General features: G+C 34.7%; 2 protein-coding genes and 1 pseudogene across 2 annotated transcripts in view; 2 read left to right on the top strand and 1 right to left on the bottom strand.

Annotated features, from left to right (window-relative positions):
* Positions 1-5,795: 5,795 nt before the first annotated feature.
* On the top strand, positions 5,796-13,067 carry LOC117103127 (nucleolar protein of 40 kDa-like). The gene is made up of 7 exons (XM_033243629.1): positions 5,796-5,961; positions 7,493-7,550; positions 7,675-7,775; positions 8,414-8,499; positions 8,959-9,059; positions 9,468-9,595; positions 11,603-13,067. The coding sequence occupies exons 1-7, from the start codon at positions 5,884-5,886 to the stop codon at positions 11,948-11,950; spliced, it is 900 nt and encodes a 299-aa protein (XP_033099520.1). The 5' UTR covers positions 5,796-5,883; the 3' UTR covers positions 11,951-13,067.
* Positions 13,068-13,450: 383 nt separating this feature from the next.
* The window catches only part of LOC117103145, a 17,864-nt gene continuing 8,380 nt past the window's right edge, over positions 13,451-22,934 (bottom strand). The window contains exons 9-21 of the mRNA XM_033243656.1: positions 21,642-21,803; positions 21,095-21,210; positions 19,941-20,136; positions 19,549-19,728; positions 19,153-19,291; positions 18,587-18,826; positions 17,946-18,042; positions 17,428-17,572; positions 16,247-16,445; positions 15,487-15,641; positions 14,987-15,220; positions 14,374-14,529; positions 13,451-14,222 (exon numbers count right to left, since the gene is read on the bottom strand). Of these exons, the coding sequence (XP_033099547.1) occupies positions 14,019-14,222; positions 14,374-14,529; positions 14,987-15,220; positions 15,487-15,641; positions 16,247-16,445; positions 17,428-17,572; positions 17,946-18,042; positions 18,587-18,826; positions 19,153-19,291; positions 19,549-19,728; positions 19,941-20,136; positions 21,095-21,210; positions 21,642-21,803 (2,223 nt within the window). The 3' untranslated portion in view covers positions 13,451-14,018. The remainder of the gene's footprint in view (positions 14,223-14,373; positions 14,530-14,986; positions 15,221-15,486; positions 15,642-16,246; positions 16,446-17,427; positions 17,573-17,945; positions 18,043-18,586; positions 18,827-19,152; positions 19,292-19,548; positions 19,729-19,940; positions 20,137-21,094; positions 21,211-21,641; positions 21,804-22,934) is intronic.
* LOC117103158 lies at positions 22,768-22,934 on the top strand (annotated as a pseudogene).

Raw genomic sequence — 22,934 nt, 5'->3', positions numbered from 1 at the left:
TTTAAAAAGTACATGATACTCTATTTTTTATTCTATTTTTTTTAATCTCATTTTTAATAAAAGATCACTTCACAAGGTTGTCTCGCAAAAATGCTATGCCCTTGGGCAGTGATCATTTCGGCTATGTAAGGAGTCAAGTTTCCTATAGATCTTTCAAACTAGGATACTATAATTTAGATAATAAAATAATCATAAAATTACCGGTATATTGGCTTTATTGCTTAAGTAAATAGATCTTTTTAGTCTATAGCCTTCAACTAATATTTTTTAACGAATTTGAATATAAATGAATGAACCCCTTAGAAAATAGTAGCGGGGAAAATAATTTGCATAGGGGTGACAGAAGTAGGGCAGAATAACAAAGACATTTTTTTATAAACGCCTTAATGTACCTACCAGCAACAGGTTTGAACATGTGATATCAGGGGTGAGTTGGGAGAAGCTACAGTACTTCCGGGATGCTTAATTTAAATAAAGAGCTTTCACAACTATCAACATTTTTGAAAGTGTACAAACAGTACCCCTCCCACCCCGAGAAAGTGAACATAAAAAATGTATATTTCATCCATGGTTGACATTATAATTAGGCCTAACTGATCATGAAAATCTATTATTCTAAATATTGCATGTTATTTTAATCAACATTTTTATGAATACCATACTCGCGCAAATAAGCACCCCCATTTGAATAAGCGCCCCTCTCGAATAAGCGTGAACATTTCTTCAAGCACCCCGTTTGAATAAGCGACCTTTCTAATTTGATTAGGCGCCCCCTCAATAATATCATAAGATTTTCTTTTTAGCAAGTCAACAATCCAATCAATCCTGGGACTGTGGTTGTTGGCATGATTTGAGCTGCAGAGTGGAATACCATTCTTCTTAGAACAATAGCAAAATGAGGATATTTCTCTTGGACAGACCAGATAGTATATTTCCAAATTTCCTCTTCTTACATACAAGTTTCAGAAGGGCTTATACACTCTTTTGTTTTGGGTGTGCCTAGATTTCTGTTGAAACTGGTAGATACAAAAACATCCCCCTTGACCAAAGAATTTGCCCACTGTGCAACTCTAATTTAATTGAAGACGAATTTCATTGTTTTATGGTTTGTGAATTTAATGATGCATTACGTTCTGATTTGTTTAATAAGATTAATAATATCGATCCATTATTTTCCAACTTACTTGAAATGCAAAAAATTACGTATATGTTCTCTCACGGTAAACTTTGTTTTCATGTTGCTAAATTTGCTTTATGATTCTGGAAAAACGTAAAGGGTTTTTATTTAATCTTAATTAGCTCTAAAGTATTATATATTTTGCTGTTTACACTTTGTACTTTATTTTTCAATTGTTCTATTATATTTTGTCTCTCAACAAGCTAACCAATAGTACCTACCACCAACAATTTCATCTGCTATTCTGCTGTTTTGTAAATATTCACAGCATTCTTGTCATGAGCCATGTTCTCTGGATGATTAACTTTTCTGCCGCACCACCAATCGTAATGTCCTTATATGATTTTTTTTCATTCAATTGAATTTAATAAGTTCCAATAAGAACCCCTCGATTTTCACCTATTTCCATAAACACCCCCACAATTTCCACTCTGTTTTCATATGCGCCCCTTTTAAATAAGCGCCCCGGTTGAATAAGTGCCCCTCAGAAAGTGCAAAAAATATGGTACATAAGTGTACAAATGTGTCTACCCTCTCTCCCTAGCGTATTGTCTATACCCAGCGTACTGTCTATACACCTATAAAATTATGGTAATTGTGAACGACCCCAAACCTCTCAGTGACTCAATTCAGTTTTTCAGAATTATGTGGGAATTTATTTTTTGGTTGTGGAATGCAATTTATTATTAAACTATTATTATTTACTATAAAATTTAATGAATGGCAATGACATTGATAAATATGTTGCAAGTCAGAGACCAGTCTTAATTTTGATGTATTGTCAAGATTAGACTTTATTTCAGCCAATTTATTTTTTTTAAATATATCAATGCCAAGAGTAACTGCTTTTCCTGTCTCCAATCTATAATCAATTCTGTCACTTGTGTTTCTACTACTCTAATCTAATTTTATCATAAGAAAGAAACCACTGTGTATAGATCTATCTATGTTATAATTGAATTACCTCAATTGGTTGTAAATCAAGTTTAAGTATCTGTTGTGATTTGCACTGAAGTTTTGAATATTCATTGATCTAAAATCTAACTACTGTACATCAAGGTGTACCAATGAAGTGCTGGGAATTCTAGCTCAAAACAACACAATGTACAGGGTATACAGTACTGCACAAACTGTATAGCAACAGATAGATTTAAAAAGCATGTAAAATTGAACCAATATCCTAACCGCATACTGTACATTTTCAGTGGCGGACCCAGGAATTCAAAATAGAGGACTCAAACAATGAGAGACTTCAATGGATGGTGGTTCCAGACCACTTTAGCATCACCCTAGTTGACACTGAGGCACACAACTTTTATTACTATGGGCACTTATATAGGACTAGGAATTGCACTCTCAAGTACAAAAAGTATGAATGAATATCTCCAAAAATTACCAGATCATTTTATTCTACGTTTCACATTATTTAAGCATCATCATGCAGAAGTTCCCAGAAATCCTAATTAATATGTATGGAAGGGAAAGGGACATACAGTAAGGTACTAATGTCGAGGAAAGTAAAACAAATAATTAAGCCTATACTTTATCAAACTACTGTAGGTTACACTATTTTTTGGGGAGTGGATGTTTTTCTTGGAGGCAATAGAATTAATGTTGGTGCCCAACTTAATACCATGGTTTAATTATTGTACAACAGTAAGCTTAACAGCTTAGCATCTAATCTGATTACTTAAAGCACTAGGACCATATATCACTGATTAATTCAAAAACATAGACAGGTAATTCTCAAGAAGTTTCTATACCTCTATTCAGGATGCCAACAACTAATTCCTTCCTTTATTGCTCCTTTTTGTTGGCTAAGCTGTTTAGCAGGGTAAAATACCATGACGATGAGACTAGATAGGAGGCTAATAGTTAGCGGGACAAACATTTAACTATTGTTCTGCATATGTCGTATGAAAAGAAGACTTGACTTGAATGATAAATACTCCGTCATCATTAATCAAGACCTCACAATTGACAGTAGTATAATTAAGTATGCTATTTTGTATAGTACTAGTAAGCCCTATAATTTTCAGTCTGATAATGAATAAACTACCAAGACTCCTAAAAACCAATAGAGATAACTATAAGGCTCAATAAAAGTGCATCAATAATATACCAATTTGATTTACTCCATACAGTTTAGCCTAATAGGCACAGGGCTGTAGCCAGGTTCTTCCAAAAGGAGGTTTTCTGGGCGTGAGGTCCATGGTCGAAGCCCTGGTGGGGTCGGCAAAACCCCCAAAGCAAGGGGATTTTTGTGCTTTATGGGTCTAAATGATGCTACAAAAGCAGATATGTTTGAAAACGTCTGTGTCTGGGTGGGTCTGCAGTGCATTAGTTGGGTTGGAGGACTTACTTAGGAAATTTGAAGAGGGGGGTTCGCCATAAAAGAGGGGGGTTTGCTAGAAAAGGGGGGTTCTCCCGAACCATAAAAATCCCTCCTGGATACGGGCCTGAGGCATCTATTTAAGTTGTAAGTTGTAGAATATAATATTCCTGACATCTTTCATTAGGAAATCCAAAGAATCCTTATGCAAACTGTATTTCTGTAGGAAGCACTGTTTTTCACAAAGGTTGGTAATGGACAGAATGCTCAGAAAGTACCTCACAGTTTAAGAAAAGATACCAGAAGATGAGTGGGGCTACTCTAAAGGGTTGAAAATGACCCACCAGCCTTCGACACCATTTCAATAATTCGAGTAGTGTTATGATGGTGAGTTTGTGTTGAGTTGTAAAAACAACACATCTGTTTAAAAAAATGATACCTTAAGTTTCAGTACCTATATCATCTTTACTTAATGATAAGAGAATGGGGAAGAGGAGGGAAGGACAAATGATGTACAACTCAAGCACATGTATTTACTTTGCCATCATGAGCAGTACCATAAAAGTGGACTGAATTATTTGCTCAGACTGGAGCCACCCCTATATCATCCAATGTAAGTATGTTACAATATGAATGCATATCAATTTGTTTGGGCTGTTTTGACCACGTAACAAAACAATTTTAAGCACGCATGTAAAAAAGGCAAAATGAACAGATTGAGCGTGCTGCACAGCGCAATGTTTGGACGCTTTCATTATCTGAAAAAGGTATATAAAACGCACTTTTTTAAACGATCAATCATTTAGTGAACAATATTAAAAATACATTCCCAATCTATGCATAAATTGTAGAAATAAAGATAAGCTGACTAAATCAAGCATACTCATTTAATGAATTTTAACAAGTATTTGATACAGCAGGTAGTTATTTATAACCTTCTATAAACCATTTCAACTTAATTCAACCGACTTCTGGTTTTTGAGTTAGTGTTTTTGTAGTAAAAACAGTCAATGTTTTTGAAGAAGCGCTAGTGGTTAAGAGATAGGGTGATTTTCACGGCAGCGCGTTTGCAGTTAAGTGGACCAAACAAATTGATAATATGGTACTATTTGGAAGTCCAAGACGACAACACTTTTTTATTCCAATTGTCAATAAAAGTTGATAAATTTTAAAAGGAATTCATTTTATTGAAATAATATTTTTGTTCAAGTTCAAAGATGGTACAGTACTGCAACTTTAAACAAAATCTTTTAAACATATGTCAGAATATATAGAATATTGTACATATGCCTAATAAAACTAAGAAAAGATGCAAAGATTATGCACAAGATCAGAAAATGATTTGCAATGAAGAGTAGTGTTGTTTGAGATAATTACTAGTAAAATTGCATGATAGGCTTTGACAAGCCTATACATTATATTACCTGGTATTTAAAGGAAATATATCGTTTACAATAACTTGGTTTGACTGACAAAGGGAACAAGTGAACGCGCTTGTTGATATCAGACTTTATTTAATTAAAATTTTCCAGTAGAGCAGTTACCAGCATCAATAATACTACGATACGAATGAAACAGTAAATTACCATTCGTAAACGTTGCACAATCTAGGCCTGGGTTAGTATTCAAAACATGTCTGTCTAGAGATGAATAAGACGACACGTTTTTATTGTTTTATTGGGATGTAAAATAATTGAAAATTAGCTTTAAAGATAAGAGACCGAACAGGAGGTAGATAAAGATTAGGCTCACCTAACGACCCGGTTGTGTACTGTTGTCGCGTTCAGATGAGTTGTCAGAAATCACAAAGCAAACTTTTCAAACTTACCCGTTCTTTTCTTCTCTCAGCTCGCATCTCCATAATATCACACTTAAGTTGATGTATTTTCAGTTATGTCCATTTCTAGAATTTCATAGCAATTTCAGCAAGTCGTTTATTCTAAAAATCCATGCTAAAGCCGAAGATCTATTCAGGTTAACGTCCCACTCGTCTCGCCATTTTGTTTTGACTTATTTCACAGTGGCTTAAAAGTGAGCAAGTCAGTTCCACAAGTGCGCGTACTCCCTCTGTTACTACAATTAAATAACAATGGTTTTCTAATCAGTTTTTCCAACATACTAAAATATGTTCAAAATATTATAATACATAGAATTATTTTATATTTACTCAATAACTATCAATGGGAAAAACCTGATAACATAGGTTCATGGTAGAATTTATAATTATGCTGTTGGCTTGTAATCATTTAAAAGAATATCCAATACGATCCAGATGGGAATGCATAATGAGGGCGTTCTTCAGTGTTTTGAAAATAGAGTTGAGTTCCAATATTTTTGTTTGTATAAAGTTTGTATAAAAATTATTCGTTACTTTATGTCTGGAAACCGACGTGAACATGAAAGTAAAAGCACCAAGTCGATACTGAAATTGTATAGTATTTTTGAGGGAGAGGTAAGTTATCACCTAGAGCTAGGCCTATCTAATAATAAATTAAATATGGTTCTGGCCGTGTAGCTTGGCTTGGACTGCTAGTCTAAACTAGGGCTAGGCCTAGCCTAGGATTAGGAACCCCCACCCAGCCCAGGCCTGCCATACATAGCCTAGGCCTAGATAGAAAGCCTAGCCTACACTAGCACTAGCTCTTCGGGCCTGCTAGCTACACCTAGGCCTAGACCAGGCAAAGCCAAAGGCCTATGTAGAAGTTAGTTTGTGTTTTGTTTTTTAACAACCCAAACAAGTCTCCCTTATATACAGGGAGACCGACGGTAGTAGACATATAGGCTAGACCAGAGCCCGGTCGGTAGGCCCATCATTAGTAGAGTAGCAGTGGTAGCACACATTATATCCTTCAATTGACTTCAAATAGTTTTACATTAATTCAATGGAAAGAACAAATTTATGCGAGTAATAATTGGTTGAATATTTAAATACAGAGTTATGCTAAATTTAATAAAATAAATTTTTTTTCCGATTTCCGACACTTTGGCCAAACTTGAATTTGTGACCATATGCATGCACCGGGCGTACAGCCTAGCTAAGCCTAGATGCGATGTCTCCTCTATTTGCACACGTTCTGGTAGGCTACGCGATGACACATCACTCATATCGCGGGCTAGAGTGGCTCAGACTCTACCTAGCCTAGGGTATTTAAACACTCGGGGCACAGAGTCTTACAGTACATAAAAGATAACATTACATAAAGTTTGTATATATATTAATCTTTGATATTTTCATAATTTTTATATAAGAATGACTTATTTTCTTTTTCTTTTTTTTTGCATTTTATTAAAATTGGAAATGTTCTAAACATATCACCGCTAAGTTTTTTGAAGGATGCAATTCCATATTCAGAATCGAAAATTATCGGAGAACATCTTCCGAATGTTTGTTTTTTTACCCAATAAGTGTCCAGGAAAAGGCCCCTGTGACCCCAAGTTTTGTTCCGATGTGGTAACACTGCCCTATTCGGGATCTTGACAAGCACCCTCACACGGATGTGCTCCTAGCTACCATGGGTGGACATAAAAAAATCGGCTGCAGGGCCAGAGTGAATTTCTGATTTAAGCACTACGCCCACCTGTGCCGTAGACATAGCAACCAGGTTTATTCTGAATACTTCTGAAAATAATATTCAAGATAAAAACACAAAAAAGTACCGAATGAAAAGGCAAACTTATTTCCATTGTGGTCCAAAATGTTCACATGTCTTTAATATTTTAAATTTTAATTAATTTAGGCATTATTTTTGTTAATTGTTTTATGTTCATTTTACAACTTTATGTGGTAAACATTGTTTAAAATTTGGGCACCAATGGAAACAAACTGTAACTTTCTTGGGTAATACCATACATTGTAGAAATTATTTTATTATCTGTTGTTCCTAATTTTATCTGTTCTTTGTTTTTTTTTTTTTTGTTGTATTTAAGAAATTTTTTTAAATTTTAATCCCTAAATGAAATGAAAATTGAAATCCTGTTTTCAGGTCGTATCGGTTCAAGAATATGGTGCATTTGTGAAAATTCCAAATCATCATAAAAATGGTAAGTTGGAGCATGGAGGTACTATCTTGTTTATTTTAGAATACAGAACAGAATTGCGAGATTCTGTATCGCTCAATAAAATAACCAAATCTAAGCTTCAGTTTATTTTTTCTGTTATCGTCAGGTCTTGTTCATCGAAGTCAAATATCCTCAAGTAAAGTAGAAGATGCAAAGGATGTCTTGAATGTCGGTGAAAAAGTGTTTTGCAAGGTCATCTCACTTGGGGTAAGAAATGTGGTTGAAATTCAGAGGCAGATCCAGAATGTTTCTGTGAGGAAAGAGGCTCAGGGTGCTAAAGAAAGACCTATGGTTCGAGGGAGATGGTTTGAGAAGTAGTGTCCCCTCCCTACACTATCCTGGGTCTTGTGAACTTCTCCCGTGGAAGCTCCATAATCAATTTTCATCCCTTATCTAAAAAATTTTATGCTTGGTTAGAGATCTTTTGCTGCTGTCATGACCCTTTCACAATCTCAGGATGAGCCACTGAAAAACAATATTAGGTGGTCGGAAAATTTAGTAGCAGAAGGAAGATTGCATGAAAAAAAACAAGCTAAGCAATGCTTTAGAGCTGGCAGCATACAGCATATGATATGAAAAGAAGTAAAAACATATCTCAAGATGATTTAAAAAAATAGCAGTGGCTGGCACCAAAAGCTATCACGATAATGGTGAGTCTTCCTACTGTAGCTGTGTTGCCAACCCTAACCTTCTTTATCATTACTGAGATAGTGTACGGTACCGTACCTCTAGACACATCGTAAAATAGGTTAGACCGGTTGATAATAATGCATGAATGTGGTATTTATGGTACATTGATGAGTTATGGTGATGGTAAAGATAATGATTATAGTATTTTTTTTCAGGAGGATAATGACAAAATAGCTCTTTCTATGAAATGTGTAAATCAAGGTTCTGGCAAAGATCAAGACCCAAATCATTTGTTAACAATGTATGTACAATTTTTTTTTTCACTCTCTTGTAAAAATACTCTCCCATTTTATATAGATTTTTGTAAGCATTTGAACTTAGTTCTGGTATTAAACTCAAATACTGTGCAACTATGCCGTCAGAATTCCATGGTTACTAATGTCTATCACACCTTGAGATATGTCTGTATGATGGAGCATTGTAGTGTCCCATTAAATGTACATATCTCAATGTCTATCATAATACGCCTTGAGATATATCTATATGATGGGACACTACAATATTTATTATTACTTATGTTAATTATTATTATTACCAGTATTTTTGTTATTATTTTTATATTTTTAGTTAATTGTTTACTGTTGCTGTTATTGTTATTCTTATTGTAATTATTGCTATTGTATTGTTATGATTATTAGTGCATATTTGAAGTATAATGTAAAACATGGGAATAGTTGTTTTTTTTTTATTTGGATTGCAGTCAGGATGAACAAAGAAGGAAGTTTGGAGGTGGATATGTTAAGCCTAAGATTGAACTTGGTGCAATCTACAACACTAACTGCAGGCAATGTGGTGGCCAAGGTATGCACTTTATGCAAGCCTACTAATATTTAACACTTTGGCTCCCAGGGATGCAAGTTCATGTTTGACAGATTTTGTGTATGGCTGAGAGTGCCAAGATGCAAGTTTGTGTCCAAACATAGAACATTATATTGCATAACTCTCATCCTGGTGGTTCAAAAAGAACTTTTTTAAAGAACGATTTTAAAATAAATACAATATCTTTGTGTTTTCGTTACATTTGATTGGAATGATGTTCCTGGTGCCCCTTCCCCTTCCCTTTTATGTTTTGGAACATGGACAACAACTAGGGGAAAAATTGTGGTAGCCAACGTGTTGATTTATGATTAACTTTTTTCTATATTTGGAGACCATACCTGTCACTTCATCAATAGTGAATCAACATTTATTTAAAATTTTATTTTGCAGGGCATATTGCGTCAGATTGTTTCCAGGCTCCTGGTAGCAAGACGTATGACCTTATACCGGATATCGATCTTGAACTCCCACCACCCGAGGTCATCAAAGCACCACACCACCACAAGAAGAAAAAGAAGGTAATAATTATTCATGTCCAGGTTTGTTTGAATAATAGCTGTGGCAAAGTTGACAGTGATTTGCTAAACAAAATAAATATAGGCCTAACCTTCGTTTTGGGTGCACGTTGCAGAGATTTTTGATTATTGGTTTTACATATTTTTTATTTCTTCTAATTTTAAAGCAATTTTCGCACCTCAATTTCTGCTAGTAATTACTTTTTCTCAGTAACACTTTGACGCAGGCTGTTTGCTTTGGCGATACATGTCAGACTAACTTTACTCTCAGTCTGATCAGCAAACCTCATGGTTGCTTTTTCCAGGCCGTCGATATTTACAAAACGTCTTTTCTTTCTCTTCTTTAAATTACCCAACTCATCTAGCTTAGATTGCCTCTTTCGCGTTTTAGCGCCTCACCCTCCTTACGCTTCTCATTTTCTAGTAATAGGTGATCTAGCCTCACCAACAGAGGTGATTAATTCTGGTGTTAATTTTACAGACAAGACTTCACCAACCGCATTTATGTGGTTGCATGCAATTCGCTTAGAAATGTATATGCTTTCGGACATGTTTACAGTGGCCACTTCCTTATTTACACTAAACCCTCTTACAACAGTAGCTTCACCATTAGAAAGCATTAGTAACATCCTCACCAACTCTGGTACTTTGTTAAAAATGATTCCATTTGCTTGGCCACAATAACAAAGAAATATAGTCTGGGCACAGTAAATTTATCAGCCACAGCATTGTTTAGTATTTCATAGGGCTTATTCTTAGGATCGGTACATTTCTTTTCTGTCACACTCTTGATGTATTTGTAAGTGTAGAAGGACGGTCAAAAAGCGCTTCGCCACTGACACATTTTCTACACATCGGTGCTTTCAAAACTTCAAACCAAATACACTTGTACCAGTAACACTTTCAAAATCTTCCTGGTGTGCAGGACTAAATTTGAACAGTCTATATAACAGTATATGACAGCATATCATATATTCTCAAATCAGTTGTTTGTACCTCGGTTTGAAACCCAATATGCATCACATGCAGGCCACAAGACCTAATATTTAGAAAGGATGTGTTATAGTTGGTATCTATGTCAGAAGAAAGAAGGTTAAAAAATTTCCGGTTGACATTAGGCCCATCCATTCCTATTTGGAATAGCTTTGCCAGGTACAGGTTATCAGCACATGCATGCCCCATAAACTTGCTTCCATAATATCTTGCTTAAACTTGACTACCATTCCAAAACCGTACATGGACATCCATTTGCTTGTACTGGGCCTCTTCGCTCAAACTTTCATTGAATAACAGTACATATTGTGAACACGCTTGACAAGTAACAATCTAAATTCAGAAGAACAGAAAAAATACTAATAATAATATTTATATATAGAATATAAAACGCATTTTCAGATTTACATTTCTTCAATTAATCAATTTCTATACCTATATGAAAAGACCTGAAAAATATGATTATCATTATTAATTTATAGTATTAAAATTAATTAAAAATTGATACTGAAAATATGGTGCCAAACCATGATTGACAATGTATGCATTCTTCCCGTCACTGCAACTGACTTTGGTGGCTATTTGTGCTATCTGGAAACGCATTTTCAGATTTACATTTCTTCAATTAATCAATTTCTATACCTATATGAAAAGACCTGAAAAATATGATTATCATTATTAATTTATAGTATTAAAATTAATTAAAAGTTGATACTTACTGAAAATATGGTGCCAAACCATAATTGACAATGTATGCATTCTTCCTGTCAATGCAACTGACTTTGGTGGCTATTTGTGCTATCTGGAAACGTTGCCTGGAATACTTTATTGATGTCGTCCACAATCTTGTTTGGATAGTGTCTGTCAGTCACAAATAAAGCCTATACAATTTCTCCTTTTTGAATTTCTTCACTGCTACTGAAGTTTCGGGGAGTTTAACTGGGTTTGTAACTTCGAATCATGTGGGTTTGTAGGCCTACAAGTTATCACAGTCATTGTCATTTTTTGTTTTTTCAGGAAAAGATGAAAAAACATAAACGAACAAAGCACTACAGTGAAACAGATTCAAGCTCAGAAGACGATGAACCAAAGAAAAAATCTAAACACAAGAAAAATAAGAAATCGAAATCCTCTCACAAACATACCCGCAGTAGTTCTGACTCAGATGATAGCTCAAGCAATGAGCCAAAGAGGAAATCAAAACATGAGAAAAACAGGAAGTCAAGAACCTCTCACAAACGAAGCCACAGTAGTTCCGACTCAGATGATAGTTCAAGCTCTAGCGATGAACGAAGAAGGAAGAAACATAAAAAAGACAAAAAGAAAAGCAAACAGAAGTATAATCATCAAGACAAATACAGGTGACCTTTAACCTCTGATGTTCTTAATGATGATTTGTCATATATATGGTCAATTATCTTTAGTCTGCTGAGAAGATAGCCAACACCTGGTCGTACCTGTCCAAACTGATGGGCTGAGCTGCCTAGGGTGTTTGGTTACAAACCTAGAGTGAAACTCCTGGTAGACTGGTAGAGGTGGTGGTAAAAATTGTGCTTGTAGACCATAAGTAGAAATTGAAAACCTATTGTCTAAGGGGGAAGCCCTAAGGGGAAGTTTGGCATGTTGCAAGGAATGCTTATAACTTTTATATATACAATACTACAATATTCTCTATGGAGTTATAATAAGAGTACCAGAACACTACCTCCAATGTGTTCGATGTTCAAAATACGCATAGCTCTGTGTGTTTACCTTACAAGATTGCTGCCGTGGATTCAGCCAATCATAGTAAGTTTTGAATACAGTTATGTGGAAACTTGAGTGTTTTAGTGTAGCGTACACGATTTGGATTTTCATTCCTCAGTACTTTATTTTTAAATCGGATACTCCACTTGGTCTCTTTTTAGCTACAGTAGTTTAATATTGTATTAATATTATTAGTAATAATGATTAATGAAATAATAGTCAGAGGGCTTATTTATGGTTATAATATGTATAAGCCTGAAGGTGGCGCTTTCCTACGACGGCCATCTTGTATGGTACACATACAAAACTCAGTATTGCTTTGTCACCTAGTCAGCACTCTGGTTGTTTAATAACTCCATGGTATTATCTTATCATTGTATCATTTTGAGAGTAAGTGCATAAACATATGGATACTTTGAAGTGATTTAAGGTATCTTCTGTGCTGCTCTCACTTTATGCATTGCTTTGCATTGTTGCTAACCATTAACTCGTAATTCAATGAAACACAAGATGTACTGTTACATTTGAGGGCGCTGTTCCATAATGAACAGATTCTTAGCACATGCTAATGCTCGAAGAAGTGCCATCCTCAAATAAGTGCCACACCAAATACGTTTTTTTTTTCATTAAGTGCCGCTCTCGAATAAGCACCGCATCGCTTAATTGAGAGTATATAATATTACCCTGTGTGTAATGAAACAGGGTTTTAAATACAATGTATACAGTGTTAAAATTAATAAATAACACAGTGAAGACACAAGCATTTCTTTTTAAACATTTGTTTTACGATGATAGGACCTATGATAGACCTACTAAACTACTAATTTAAAATACTTTATATATAAACATACAATAACATATGCAGTACAATAAGATATAAAATACAATACAAGATCCAAAAAACACCAAAACACAATAAAAAAAATTGCAGAGCAGCACAATGAGCTGATAGAGATCGATGCAGGTACAACTTATTGTACAGCCAGCAAAATGCTGCAACTGCTGACACAGTCTAGGCGTAATCTAGGCTAAGCTCACAGCCTAAACACTAGGTTAGATAAATATGGACTAGCTAACAAGGCTAAATGACAAGGTTGCCTCTCACCAATATTAACCTATTCATACATCATTTTAATACAACTGTATAAAACATACAGACTATAAACTAGCTCAGACAAGAAATATAACAGGATTCAAAGTTAAGTTCATCGGCGAAACATGGTGATGAGATCAATCTGACGGTGTGCATTCCGACAGATCTCGAATAGAGGGGGTGGTTTATTATTATAAAGTGAGAATTGGAATCACATCTTCATTTTTTATTTTTCTTTCTCCAAGTTACAGAGTTCCCATATTCTAAAACAAACATTAGTGGACATTAATTTAATTAAAATTACCATGTATACATAAACTCTTAAAAAGTATATTCAGCCTGCTGAGTATACTTTTATTTTTACATATTCAACATACACATTGGCACAATTGTTTAAAAACACAAAAACTAAGTATCAAATATACACTATATACACTACGTATGTAATTTCACAGATGTATGCGACTTCACAGACATACGTCTGACAGGCTGCTCGGAGAAGAGCAACTCTACAGCTACTGCATTGACCAATCCACGTACAAAGGCTGTTTACATGGAACTCTCTGTATTCGGTCCTTGTGTTTGTATACAGTATTAATTTATTGTATCGATGTAATCATTAAATGCCTTGAACATAGCTTGTTTATATATTTTGACTTCCTTCTTGTAGGCCTGGCTGTTCTTATCTGCACCAGGTAATGACCGTAACAGAAGCTTTGAAACAGGCTCCCCTGCCCTTGTACTGACACCTTCAATAAATTGTTTGTATGAGCCTAGCCTCAAGTAATCATTATTTTTCTGTAATGAAAAAATACAGTATGTGAAGAATACAATCATTTGATTTCCACAGAATAAATTTAAAATTATGTGAAATGGTTTAAATAATTGGAGGATACAATAGTAAAATACTTCTTAATTGGTTTTTTAAATAAAAAAAAAAATTCCTCACCTTTATAATGGACACTGTATCATCTTTAACAAAATGACCATCCCTGACCTCAACTAACATGGAGGAATGTTGCTCGTTGAACTGAATGGTTCCCTTCTTGAGAGCGGACTTAAGGCATGTGTCTAGTGGCTTGCTTCTGATCTCTTTCATAAAAATCTGTAAGGGATAATAAATGTCCAGACTCAGATTCATTTTATTCGTCATTTATATACACACATCATATGTTCCTATATTGGCTACTAGTCAAAAATACAAAACACAATAAAAATATATTTACACTACAGTATAACCAGCATATACAACATAACATACTTTTATCTTCATCTACACAAATGTTATGGTTAGCCCAAGGATATTACATAGTACAGGCAATTAATGATACACTAAATACATGAAGGGGAAAAACATTGAATTTTAATGGATCGAATAATAAAACTCCAATGAAACTGACTGAAATGAATCAATTTCCACTAATTTCCAGTCTTTTTACTGCTATGAAACCTTACAAGCAAATTTAAGTTATGTATACCAAAAATGTTGCAACATTACTATGTATGTATTAGCTCAACAGAAGCACTGGAACTTAAGCATCTAGTTGGCCCAATTTGATCACCTGATCTCTTACATCACTTAAAGGCTCCTTGAAGATTGGAATATGGTGGTCCCCAGCAAATGTACAATCACGGTCAAACAGCTGAAGGACTGTCCATCCAATGCAAGATACTTGGACATCTTGGAGGGTAACTGCAGGTGATCCCTTCCCATCATTCCTTGGGGTGTACATGCCAGAAATCGTAATCAATTTGATTAGAAGGACAGTGTTGTCATTTAATGAAGGATGCAACACCTGAAAAATACACACATTTTAATTTCAAATTTTTATTCTAAAATATTTTGTATATGTATGTGGAAAAAATTGTCAATACCAATGTCATCAATATTAGCATAAGCAATAATATATTATTATCAGTATTATTTTGCTAATCAGTAATGATTATTACTTTAGTTATGGTAATAATTGATATAACAACCATAACCTCTATTGAAGACCTATTATTATAACTGAATCAAAGTATATTATTTGAGTAGCCTATAAATGAATATTTCAATCACCTTTGGTCGATCCTGCCAATTTGGGGAGCACTCTAGACTGTTCATATTGACGTCCTTTCCAACAAACTTCTCATTGACGGTCCTGTTGGCTACGTCATCAGTGGTGCTGTCCCCTGAGATGATCTGGCCATAGCACTGTGTATAAGCACCATCAGCTTAAAGAAAACCCAATAAATGCATCATGAGATACAGATCAACACACACACACACACACACACACAAAGAAGAGCAAGAAATGCAGATAAAAAGAAACAGAGGCATAGTGCATAAAACTCTGCTGAGTGCATTTGCAACAAAAGAGAGAAAAGGGGGAAAGTTCACCAAAGGTTGTACAAGGAAAAAAGTCATCAAATCCTGCCCCTTGGCCAAAAAAAAAAAAGGATTTACAGAATATCTCTTCTGAAATAATTTATTTGTACATACCAGTACTACAAGCATATTATTATAAGATTAAGATAAGATAAACTTTTTTCTCTCCAAAAAAGGAAATTCGGTACTCGCATTAATAATATATACAACTGACATTAAAAATATTAAAACAATGATCAAATGCACTAAAATACAATAATTACTGTAGGATATCAAACAACAACCATTAAAACATTACAACAGTCACAAAGGCACAAAAACAACAGCAAAAAGACTGTAAAAATATTATTTTAAATGTACATGTATTACAATATTGTTGTTTTCTCTATTATTATTATGCATTTTCGATACAATGATCTAACATAAATACATTTTGGTTATAAAAGCTCACCACTGATATTATATGCAGCTTTCATTGCAACAGTAAGGCCATTTTTCTGATTGTAACGAACACACCTTGTTAGATCAAGAAGGATGGGTGCAGAACCTCTTGGTATGTGTTTTGCAATATTTAGGCGATCTGTCAACCATGCTGAAAGTGTCTTATCATCACCTCCTGATAAAAAAGAAAAAATATATTGTAACTGATAGAGAAGTCAATTACTATTTGGTATGTAGTAAAGCTCTGGATATGTTTTCATGATTAAAATCCGACATTTCCTTATGAAGTTACAAGCGTTTAAAAATACAGCTGTTTACTGTACCATGTTTGAGAAATCAGCCTTCAAAGTTTACGATTTCGAGCATTTTTTAGGTAGACACCATCACCAAATTGTTTAAAATTGTTGTTTTAACATTGAAAATGGGGAAAGCAACAGCATATCATGATGTATAGATATACAGTATAAAGGTCACGTTTAGTGCAAATAAAATAGATTAAAAAAATGTTGACATTTCAGCATGTTTTAGCCATTATCTGTTTGCCACAAATGAATTTGTAGCATATTTACAATAATATAAATTATGGGTCTTCATCAAGTTTTCAAATGATAACAAAAAAAAACCATGCAATTCAGATGTGTGTATGTGTACCATACAAGATGGCCACTGTAGGAAAGCGCCACCTTCAGGCTTAGTCTACATATTATAACCATAAATAAGCCCGACTATTATTTCATTAATCATTATTATTAATAATAATAAATTATTAAACTAGCATAGCCAAAAAGAGGCCAAGCGAAGTATCTGATTTAAAAATAAAGTACTGAGGAATGAAAATCTAAATCGTGTACGTTACACCACAAAGCAACATAGCTGTACTCAAAACTTTCATGTATGTTGAGGTCGCCATTGAAACGATGCTTAGGCGTATCATGATTGGCTGAATTTACGGCAGAAATCTTGTTGAGTACACACAGCTCTGCGTATTTTGAACATCGAGTACATTGTAGTTAGCACTCTAGTTTTCTTATAATTCTATGATACAGTTCCAATAAAATTGAGTTTTTGTCCCTAATATAGTACATGGTAGATGTACAGAGGTAGTCCTAATAATTTTACTAAATTCTGAAGCAAGCTGATGATTTTGTAAGTAAATTCTTAAATTTTTTTTATTAGTGTAAGTCATCTCACCTTTGATATTGAAGCATTATCTGGCAGGAACCTGATGCCATCAATATAGAAGTCTAAGGTATCTTTCAAGTTGACATCTACTGGAGACAAAATGGCAGACTCAATCTGTGGCACCCAGGGAGGCTCCAAGTCATCCTCACCTTCACTAAAGTAATCATCAAAATATATGAATAAAGGAACATGAAAAATCTATAATAGGTAATAGTATATTTTAAGTGATAAAGCATGTTTTAAGTGATAAACCTTAGAACTGCAATTTTAGCAAACACATTTACAGGATACAAGTTTCCTATATAGCATACAATCGAACTTTTTTCTAATAACAGAACACATCATAAAATGACAAGTGAAATGCAAAATTAATTTTACTGACTAATAAAAAAAATGTGAGAATTTGAGGTAAGAAAAATAATAGAGGGTTGTCTAAAGGTCACCCTTAGGCCTTCTTCCAAGATCCTACTCCTATTAATCTCTTACTTAATCTCCTAAATGCTACATGTAATGATTAAAACTTTTACCTGATCAGTGATGCAGATGATGGTGCTTGTGAGAAATCATCATCTATCATAACTTCAAATACATCTAGTATCACTTCAGAGCCTTCCTTCAACATATCTACAGATTAAAAATCACCAATGACTATATTGCTACTAGTATATACTATGTAGTCACTACATGCTTGTTATGATGCAAAAGTTTGTTCATCATTTTTTCTTAAGCCTATAGATTTTATTATTTTTTATTTTAATAAGAAAACATATATCATTACACCAGTGATGGTGCCAGGATTTGCCCGACAGGGGGGCCTAAAGGCCCAGACGGGGCCAGCCAAGTGAGCGAAGCAAGCCTCACTAGGATGGGGGGGGGGGCAGCCGCCTAGGGGCCACCAGCTGGGGTCCTGGGGGTGAAGGCCCCTGGAAGCTACGGATATTTGAGGAATTTTGGTGAATTTTTATTAGTTATTTGATAGGCATCAAGCTACCGTGATATGACTTCTTGTATGTTTTCTAATGTCAAAATTAACTTCCAAAGCGATATGGTTGCTAAACGAACAAACATGTAAAAATATTTTTTTAATTTTTTTAAATTCCCTAACGGAATGTACTCGTCTTCCCGACATACTTATGAAGCATATTCATTAGCTAAGAGAAAGGCCTACTTCGACTATCCTCTTCTCCATCTTCAGGTGAGTTCACTTTAAAGTTAGGGTTGCCTGGATAAAGAGGAACAGTCTGTTCCCCACTCAAGACACTCAACATCACTGTTGTTCTTCCCTCCTGTAAGATGGTATCTGCAGCCCGCTGAGATGTTGTCGGTTGACTGGACAAATCGTCTGCTTCTTGTGTGGTGAGGTTGTAGAGTTTTACTCTAGCCCAGCCAAGCGGTATAGAAATACCATCTAAAACAAATGGAAAGTGTATTAATTAAATACATTACATTAAAATAACACTAAAATTATATATACTATATTTATACTTGCATATGTAGTTCATATATAGTTTATATAGTTTTATATATCTATGTAAGTCTAGTTTAATAAACCTGGTGGTTTTTATCGATGTTGATTTTTAAACACATATTTAAAAAAGATAATAACAACAATAATAATATAAATCATTATAACAAAATAACAAAAATTAAACTTAATCATCATAATATCCCATCTTCATCTACATAATTATGTAAGCCAAATCACAAAAGGATGAAAAACAATTTGGAACCTACCATTGTCCTTTGTTGATGTACGATAGCTGATGTTGATGATGCCATATGGTTCCAAATCACAAGTGGAAATTCCTTGGTTTTGTAAGTCTTCAGCAACATCAAATATTAAATGCTCTTTGGCCATCTGAACCAGATACACCTAATAAAACACACAGGTTAATTTTTATGCCAATTATACACAGGTGAAGTGTGGTTGGGTGCCTTTCCTTGAATTTGTCACCAGTGGCATACCCAAGGAGGGGATTTCACGCCTATCACCCCTTCCCTTGCTCCCAATGCCAACACTCCTGTCAGTGTTTGCCACAAATGTAGCTTCCTTGTCATTAACGGTTGTTCCATACTGTACACACACTGCTGTTTACATTACCTATTAAAATCATTATGATTATTACTTACTTTTGTATCAATCTTGCCCCGTTTTCTTTGTGATTCTAAGCTAGCAAACAACATTTCTTCCTTGATCAAACGAGGAGTCTTTGTTAAGCTCTTGCTGCATATCATCTCATCACCCACAAAGAAAGACACAGTGAGTGACAGATTGCTCACTTTGAAGTCCAACAATGCTTTAAAATGCTTCTAAAAAGCAGAGAATAGAGAATATTAAATGATTAAAATATTAATATAAATATTGATGAAGAAATTAATATCAAGATTAAGTTATCAAATATAAAAAAAATAAACAAAAAATATCAATATATTAATATTGAGGCTCTATAAACAAGTCTATATAGATTGGAGTATTGGAAGTGCTTTCAAACTCCCGAAAAATCCACATTAATGTTACTTACTTGAGGCAGTTTGCCTTTGGGTAAAGATTGCCTCATGATTAGCTTTAGTCTGAAGTATTTCAGTCCAACAGCAGTCAGCTTTTCTTCTTCTTCCTCCTCCTCCTCTGGTTGTGGTGACATCTGTAATTCTTCCTCCTCTTCCTCGATTTCTTCTTTATCATCTTCAACATTTTCTGGCAACACAGGCTTGGTAACACTGGAAAATAAATATGAAATGCTATCATAAAAATATTATCTATAGGTATGTTCAGACGAGTGAGAAATAAGCTTTAGAGTAGCAGTTTACTTGTCGTAAGCCCTGGGTGATGCCCGTAAGGACAATCTTTGTATTAAGTTAATTCCAATTTACTAAAGACGACATGCATCATTCACATCATACTCTTGTTTGGATAGACTCTTGCTTCAGGATACAAGCAATATGGCCACTGTCAGACTTGAATTCATGACCAATGAGACGTTCCACTAAGTCCACTCCTTGGATATTAGAGAGCTTTCAATTTGATTGAGATTTTCACTCATACGTGACCATCCTATGGTCTCTGCACAACACAGATTTGGTAATATTGCATTCTGGAATCCACAGGGCATGGAGAACTTAACGTTCTCGCATGCGCAGATGACTTTTTAGTGAGGTCATTACGATCTACTGTGTGTCGTGCAATGGAAAGTTCCCTAATGTTACTATGGTGTTGGACATTAATGAATGTAAAATGTACATAAACTTGCATGTTTGTGGGACAAGCACATCTATCATTCACTTAAAAGGTAAAGGGTTGGAACCCATAACTCGCAGCGTAATTGTGCTGAATTGCCTATGGACGTGGTTTGCAGCTGTAAAGAGGCACTTACAGTAGCTACATATTAACACCATTTCACAACAGGGGCTGAAATGAACCATCGCATCGGAGTAACCCCCACTCTTCCGAAAGACGCAACAGGTTCTTTAGAAGTGCACACGAGCCAGATGTGACATTACATTGGACCTCCATTTTAAGTCCTTATCCGAGACACTTGGTTCTACCAACTGCACACTGGGAAAGGAGCGGCTTGACTAGTGTTGATGTTAAGACAGTAATTAGCGCCACCCCTGCCTTACCGCTCAGCCACTCGACTTATTTGTTATATTATGAATATTGCATAATTCAGCATCATACCTATGCCAGTGCCGGTTGAGGTCTGGTATATGCTTGGGGTCATCCCCTCTGATTAGATGCTGGTAACCTCTTACAATGTCCAATGTGTAAAGTTTAGCAGGTAAGCATGTAAACACCTATATTCAAACATGATGTAGAATTAAAAGAGGAATGTTAAGTAATATTGAGATTTGTTTTCCTACTTGATAGATATGCCTGACCAAATCATATGAACAAAAATTAGCACTATTTAAGAAAGTATAATACATACTCCAAGTATTGAAATACACGCCATCGTGTTGGGATTCAATATTTCGACATTAATTACGTCATCATCAGGAATGAAAAAATATCCATATTAGCAAGCTTATATGCACTAGTACCAAAAGTGTTTAACCAATCAAAACATTACCTCTAGTAGGTGACATAGCAGTGATTTAAACAAAAGATCAAAGCATTCTTACTCTAATGATCAAAGCTACTTACAAAAACAAAGAAAGTTCTTTTGAAGCTCTGAGCCCATTGTTAAGCAAAGGGTGTAGTCTACGTATAGCGAACACTTCTTTACCTGTTTAACTTCATTGTAGTTGTTAGTCAACATGAAGTCATACTTAAGCAAGAGAAGCAGAAGAAGGCAGACATCTTGTAGGACCTGGTGGTCCCATTGCTGCATGAAGCATTGGTCCCAAACATATAGTACAGCCTGAGAATCCAGCACACCAACAAAGCCCTGATAGTTGCAAAAAATACATTTTACATACATTTGTATATGACCCCTAAATTGGAAATTCTGAACAATCTTACAGAATGAATAATCTATTAAAATATTTTTTAATGATTTTAGTACAAAAAAGTAATTTTTGTCAAATGTTGATTGAAAATTAGGTAGTTTTTTGCATAAATTTACTCTTTTGGATAAGCTCGCCCATGGCTGACTTGAGGCAACATTTTGGCAAATGTAAACAGGCCCCAAGATGGCATTTGGATGGAGTACTTTTCGAGATGGGCTTCTTTTCAAGGCAACTTTTGCAAAGTAAATAGGGAAGCTTGTTTTCAAATGTATACTGTAAATTTTGGGAATTACCACTATACCTGTATATACTACTATATCATGGAGTGTATTAACTGGCATTAAATCATTGAAACTACTGTATAAACCAAGCATGTTTTTAATTAATTTTGTTTGTTTGAAATTCACTTAGAGTGTATGTAGTGTACTATCCCAAAAAGAAGCTCAAGCTTTCTTGAAACCATGAGTTCTTTTTGAGGCTACTTTTGCAAACTAAAAAGGGGGAAATTCAGAATTGGCTCCTCGAGCTTAAGCCCATTGGGCTTCTATTCAAGGTTTTACAATAGTACAATTGGGTTATAGTATTGTACAACAAAAGCTAGCAGTAGGAAGGCGGACAATGAAGAAGCATTCATGCATAAAACTAATTAATATTCATTAAATACTTTTGAACATTATAAATTCCTTGTTTATAAATATTATTAATGAACAGTATAAATCCTTGCTTACTATTGATATAATAAGATAATAAACAAACACTGTACATTTTTAAAATTAACTTTTATTTAACTGATTATTTGAGTATCTTTTAAAAATAAAGATATTATGAAATTTTCTCTATTTGACATCAACACAATAGCAGTATGGTTTTTCATGTATATACTACTCGCTACTTGATGACGGTATCGCTTCTCGGCCTTTTGGCTAAGATCATGTGTAGTATCTGTTCTTTTCAGCTTAATATCTGAAACGCTGCTCATTGAGTAGCTTCTATATTAAACTGATTTTTGAAATTAGGCCATGGAATAGGAGCTTGCTCCGTCCTGGCCACGGGTTGGCCTGGTATTGCAG

The sequence above is a fragment of the Anneissia japonica genome, unplaced genomic scaffold (assembly GCF_011630105.1).
Source record: "Anneissia japonica isolate Jap-2015-1 unplaced genomic scaffold, ASM1163010v1 scaffold287948_len850469_cov200, whole genome shotgun sequence".
In the NCBI taxonomy this organism is placed as follows: domain Eukaryota; kingdom Metazoa; phylum Echinodermata; class Crinoidea; order Comatulida; family Comatulidae; genus Anneissia; species Anneissia japonica.
This window is presented reverse-complemented; position numbering and strand designations above follow the sequence as displayed.